Source organism: Adiantum capillus-veneris, chromosome 2 (genome assembly GCF_014529385.1).
Source record: "Adiantum capillus-veneris isolate H3 chromosome 2, ASM1452938v2, whole genome shotgun sequence".
In the NCBI taxonomy this organism is placed as follows: Eukaryota; Viridiplantae; Streptophyta; class Polypodiopsida; order Polypodiales; family Pteridaceae; genus Adiantum; species Adiantum capillus-veneris.
In genome coordinates, this window is record NC_140932.1 from 180,046,270 (window position 1) to 180,052,269 (window position 6,000).

At 43.5% G+C, this 6,000-nt stretch overlaps 1 protein-coding gene across 2 annotated transcripts in view; it reads left to right on the forward strand.

The window, feature by feature from the left end:
- The window catches only part of MGP1 (MALE GAMETOPHYTE DEFECTIVE 1), a 45,690-nt gene extending 41,308 nt beyond the window's left edge, over positions 1-4,382 (forward strand). For both annotated transcript variants that reach the window (XM_086493154.1, XM_086493160.1), the window contains exon 7: positions 3,920-4,382. In XM_086493154.1, coding sequence (XP_086349280.1) covers positions 3,920-3,980 — 61 coding nt within the window. In that variant the 3' untranslated portion in view covers positions 3,981-4,382. The remainder of the gene's footprint in view (positions 1-3,919) is intronic.
- Positions 4,383-6,000: the final 1,618 nt, after the last annotated feature.

The following is a 6,000-nucleotide window of genomic DNA, read 5'->3' on the forward strand; positions in this document are numbered from 1 at the left end:
GCCACTTCAACCATCTTAAATGATGGTGTTTCCATCTTGCTCTCAACAGTACCAAAGCCTAGTCAATCAAAGCATTCTGCTCATCAAACATTGTCATGCGCATCTTCTTGTAATCTAAACCAATCCATGTATCTGTGGGACCAACCCGAGCAATAGGCTTTACGATCCTTTTCCACCTGTCAATTCGTAATAAATTGAAGGAGATGTTGCACTTAATAAGAGTGCGAGCAATCTCTATCTCTGTCACCTTTTGTTGCTCCTTGATCCGAAATTGAGTATGCATACGCGAGGGCAAGGTGGTATGCGGAGGCCCTATGGCATCCTCTGTATCATTAACATCCTCAAAAAATACATCCTCATCCTCCTCCATCTTCTTGCTAGTATGAGCTTGAGAACTAGGCTCACAACTTCCTCCTGTCTGATCCTGTGTGCCCGTATCCCCAAGGTCTCCAAGAAGGGCATCATGAAGATCATCTTGTGTACCTTGTCTACCACTGCCTTCGTTTGCATTGATGGGAATTTGTGTGCAATTTTATGTTTTCTATTCTAGCGTTTTTTTGCTCAAAATGTTTCTATTTTAATGTCTTTTTGATCAAGCGATTTTAGAGCTTTATGGTGCTTGCTTATGTATGCTATGGTCGAACATTTGAAGAGTCATTGAGGAGGTGCAACGGCTTCGTTTATCTTTATTAAAGGACCATATGTAAAAGGTCAACGTATTTTATTTTTTATTCTAAAAAATAAGTCTAGTATGCGTATTGTATGCCATGTATTAAACGTTCCATCCTGTACCTTGGCTGCTATATGGTGCAATCAGCCGATTTTTTACCTTAGGAGGCACCTTCTTGCACGGTCCTCAATTGGTAGTACAACCTATTCCCGTCAAGTGTTTAATGATACAAGTGACGGTGCTTGTCTTGTGCATCCCACAATATTTGTATGGTCGGGATTGCTGTGGAGTCTTTACAATCTCTGGGTTCTTGGTGTGAATGTTCCAGAGGGGGTTGGCTGTGCGAGGCATAGTCGTTTCTTCACCTGGACATAAATATTTCATGGCAATCTGTATAACACCATGAATATCATCGAAAAACACTCATGCATGCTCTGTCAGAGCCATTCCTCTTCATTTTTTGTTACCATAAATGTGAGGACTGAGTACCGCCTTTTATGCTTACGCACACAAATTTCTGTTTTTGGTAATTGCATGTGCAAAGTGGTCGTTTTTAGGTTTTCAGCGAGCAAGCTTCTGGACTTCCTCAATGCTACCTTTCTTGTTCCAACTTCCATCTATTCCCAGTATCGTGAGACATACTTCAGGAGGCTCCTTGTCACGAGGACGTGGCAATTGCTAACTTGAGTTGTTGGTTTCTTTCCGATGATTTTTGTTTAATTTTTGGGACCCTCTTTTTGAAGTTGCAAATGACCGGACATTGCGTGGCCAGTGTGAAACAGCCAATGGCCGAGAGTTTCACCCGCAGTCGAGAAGGACAAGTCACCACGAGTTGGTCGGGCTAATCAGCACTGGAATACGAGCGGTAAAAGGGTGTCTAGGCTCAATTCAAAGTCATTTAGGCCCCTCGCAACACTTATAAGTTGGTGGGTACTAGGAAGTTAACTCAAAAGAGGCATAAGGGACACATGGCGGCTCGAGGCTGATCTGCTAGACCTGCATGAAGAGGGGGCGCTCAAATTGAGAGAGGAGGTTGATTTTCTTCATTAAGTGCTACACAGTGTGTGTGAGTAGTGGGTGCAAGTGCTCACAGCTTTAATGGAAAGCTTGCCTTCTCCCTTGCTCTATGCGCGATGATTTGCTCTCGCGCATCTCTCTCTCTCTCTCCTTTGCACATATGGTAATGCCCCACTAGTTGGGCTTCTCAGATGACCATGTACAATTATGGGGGTTTTATGCGCGTTTGCCAAGGCTAGAGCCTTATGTACAGGAACCGGATTAGCTAATTGCTAATCCCCTTCAGGTACGCACATTTCCAACGCGAAGGAATGCGAAAATGGAGAGTTTTCTTGCGTGAAAACTTGTCCGATTTATAGGGGAATTGTCCCATTGCTTGCGGGAGCACCTGAGACACGCGTAGGCGTGCTCGCTCCACTCGACCCGCTCCAAAACAGAGAATTACAGCCTGCTGTGTTTTTTTGCAGGTTTAGGGTTTCGCACCTAAACTGCAGGGAATTGCCAGGGGAGCCTCGGAAAGGCCTCGGGATGCTTGTACAGGGCAGTAGGCACCTAAAAGTGGCAAAACAGAAAATTACAGCATGCTGAAATTGACATGCAGCTCACTGGAAAGCTTCCATACCGCAAGGGAAAGTGTCCTTGACGTGTACTTTTGACCTACAGGGATATTTGGGTAGTTATGTTGGCGAAATTGGGTCAAAAACCTGCAATTATAGCCATGGACAGGTTTGGAGAGCTTGGTGAGGGCTAGGTGCAAGGGTTCGGATCGTTTATTTGTTAGGGGAGCCTCGGGAAAGCATTGAGTGCTTGTACAGGTCAATTTAGAGAGATTTCCCACGAGGAATCTCGTCTAATTCAAGGGGCGAGTGACCCTACAGGTGTGATAGCTCGAGGGCTACCCAGAAAAGTGATCGGCACGTGGATCGGAGCGCAAAACAGAGAATTCAGCGAGCTGCAATTTCTCGTCAGGTTTTGCAGAGAGCTCTAAAGTGCGTGGAAAGTCTATGTTTGCCTGGGATTTTATCCGTGGAGACTTCTACTGTGGGTATGTTGCCGAAATCGGGTTGGAGTAGAGGAATTTCAGCCCGATAAAAGTGGGACAGCTTGTAGAAGTTTACATGTTTTTCTCAAGTATAATAAGAATAAAGAAATACCGAAAGGGGCGCCAGTCTTTGGGGCCAACAGGGTGTCGTTGTCTGCTTGGTAGCGCTCTAGTTGCTAGGCCGTGGTTCGTCTTGAAGTGTTGAATTCCAGTCACAGGCTTATTCGTGAAGTTCCTTTGTGTCGTAAAGTTAAATAAAGAATTTCGGGTGAAAGCCAAAGCCTACCTCCACGGGCCGATTTCACTCCTCCAAGGTAGCAGTCAGGGGTATATACTCTTTTCTGCAGAGATGTGCGAGATCTTCAGTTCTTTTCAGTCTGGACCATGGTCACATCACATGGCATTACGCACCTCCATAGTGGTTCATTTTGCATTCTTCATACAGGCCACCCACCTTGATGTATACATAGCCCTCACATAGTACTCCTCGTCAGTTGTGCTCGTGTGTGGCCAAGTTAGGCTGGATAGTTAGGCCTCATTATACTCAAACATTGAGTTGTTATTTTTATCACTTTATGCATATGATGTGCGGTTCATTTAGCACTCTCCAGCCCTCTATGGTTGGGTGGTGAATACAAGCTCCTTATCTCCTCTTTCTGTCATGGCGTAGTTCATGACAGTGTTACTGACGTGTAACAGGAGGGTTCTCTTAAGTACAAAAGAACCAATGAACTATGCAAAATAAACACTTGTACCGGTTATTTATGCCTCCCCATTCCTTCCTCACGAACACAGAGACAGAGTGTTTGCTGGCATATTAGATACCCAGCTACTTAGGTGTCTTTGCAATTGAATTGATCTTGTTTTGCTCTCGATGGACCCAGATTTTTTGGGCAACTTGCGAGAGAAAACTCAATGACATAAAATGATGGTTATCTTTTCCTAAGCATAACCTTTTTAGAAAGTCTTTCGAGTTATCCTTGCTTTCAGTGCATCTTCTGACCTCTATATGTTGGAACTTTGGTTTGTGTAAGAATGATGTCCTTTTCTGCATGTGCGATGTTAATATTTTCTCTCTCACCATATCTTTCCTTGATAAGGCTGTCTTTCGACTGAATGGCAGTTTGAACATAGGACCTTATTTGGTTTGGTGTCTATTAAAGACTCTGAAGACATAATGTTTTCTGCAGGTTTGGACTGGAGGAGATCAAAGTTGATCTGAGGACATTGGATCATCGTAACTATTTGTGATTGTACGCCCTGAAGTTTCGTGTTTGCCCTTTGGCTTGAGGGAAAATAATTGGCGCTCAAAGCCTTACAATCCTTCAAAGCCAGAGTCGGCCCAAAGCGAGTCCTTTACTCCCTTAAACAGACCTTGAAGAACTGTTTTTTTGTGGTTTTTGTGGGTAGAAATAAAGGAATTCTGTTTCAGAAATGGAATGCCCAACAGGCAGGCATAGTGTAGCTCAGATTCATCACTTTAAGTTTTTGAAATGCAGTCAGAAGTTTGAACATCATACGAAAGGGTATTTGTAGATGGTTTTTGTAAGTCTTGCCACTTCATTGCTTGCATGCCAACATGTACAGAAATTTCATGTAATTTTTGCAATATGCGATGTTATTTAATCAGACTGTCACTGAAATTTTCACCTACCTTTATGATTGAAACTATGGTTTATTATTCACAATCACAATATGATGTATCGAAAGTAATTTGAGCCCTACACTTGCATTTCATCTAATATAGATTTTAGCCTTCCACACAACGTTTTGTTTGGTGAAGGTATATTGCAAGATTATGCATGTGGAGCTCGTCGGCCGATTTGTCGGTTTGCTTGCAAGCTCCCAGTGACATCAGTTGGTTAATTTGCATGCTTAATTGTCTGGGTGCTCCTTCAACCAGGGATTGTGCAGCAGGAAGATATGGTGATGGCTATGACAAGGGGCTGTGAGGGGTGGCCTCATAGCATGATTTCTTAATCAGGCCGTGTTGCTGGTGAAGTTCGGTCACTTCATAATGGTAGGAGAGAGTGCAGGTGATCAATCTCGACATCATGCAAGGGCTGCAATGGCAGGCACTCTTCTATGGGCTGGGTGGGCTGCCCAAGCAGGTGCGTGTGACGGGATGGGCAAATGCAAGGAGGAGGTGCAGGCTGTGCAAAAAAACAAGCATCCATAAACCATCTTGCCACTGTCAACACCACAGATGAGCAGAATTGCCACCAACACGAGTGAATAACAGGTCCTCTCTCATAAGATTCGGAGCACTCTGGCCAGGCATGCATGACGCCCGGTCATACTACTAACCATGGAGGAGATTGATGAGATCCGCCGACGACCGATGCTAGATCTCTTGTGATTTAGCTATCCCAGCCAGCCGCTCGTTTTGCGTAGTTCACATCGACCAGTCTAGGATCCCATAGTATTTTTTGTTTTGTTATGTTGTTATTTTGTTACTCTGACTTTGTATTAGATCCACCACATTGTAACTTTTTGGTCTCATAGGTCACTTTGGCCTTTTGAAGGCGTTAATATAACATTTCATTTCACCTCTCTCTCTCTCTCTCTCTCTCTCTCTCTCTCTCTCTCTCTCTGGATTCTAGATCTTTAAAAGGCAACTACCGGCATCAGCTCGATTGTCTGCTTGTGTGGATAAATAAAAGAGTGCATTGTCTTGATCAAAGCGTAGGCATACTAGAGATTTATAAATTCAATTTTTCGCAAGTGTACAATTTATAATCAAGGAAAGAATCTCTCTCTCTCTCTCTCTCTCTCTCTCTCTCTCTCTCTCTCTCTCTCGTAATAGGTCTCTAGTTGTCCTCGTCGGTTAGATCTTTAAGGTTTCTTGGGATAGTTTCCTACTACGTTAAAACTCTTTTCTTCTTCTTCTTCTTCCTCTCTCTCTCTCTCTCTCTCTCCACCCTTTTTACTTCGTTAGCGTAGAAGGCAAATTTAAAATTTTGGCTAGAGGTTCGTCCACGGTGCGACACTTTTTACTACATACTTATTTTTAACATGTTGGACGCGAGAGAAGTCATGCTTGTACGCTTTTTGATGGTGATACTAACAAGAAAATTCACAATTATATTGTTAGTCAGAGGCTCTTGGAAAAAGATGTCGTGCTTGGCACTGCCTTGGTTGATGTGTATGCCAAATGTGGTGCACTACAGGATATACCCAACATGGCTATGGCAATAACGAATCAATCAGATTTTTCACCAGATGCAAAAGAAAGGCGCTTTTTCATAGATGGGATGTTTTCATGAGATAT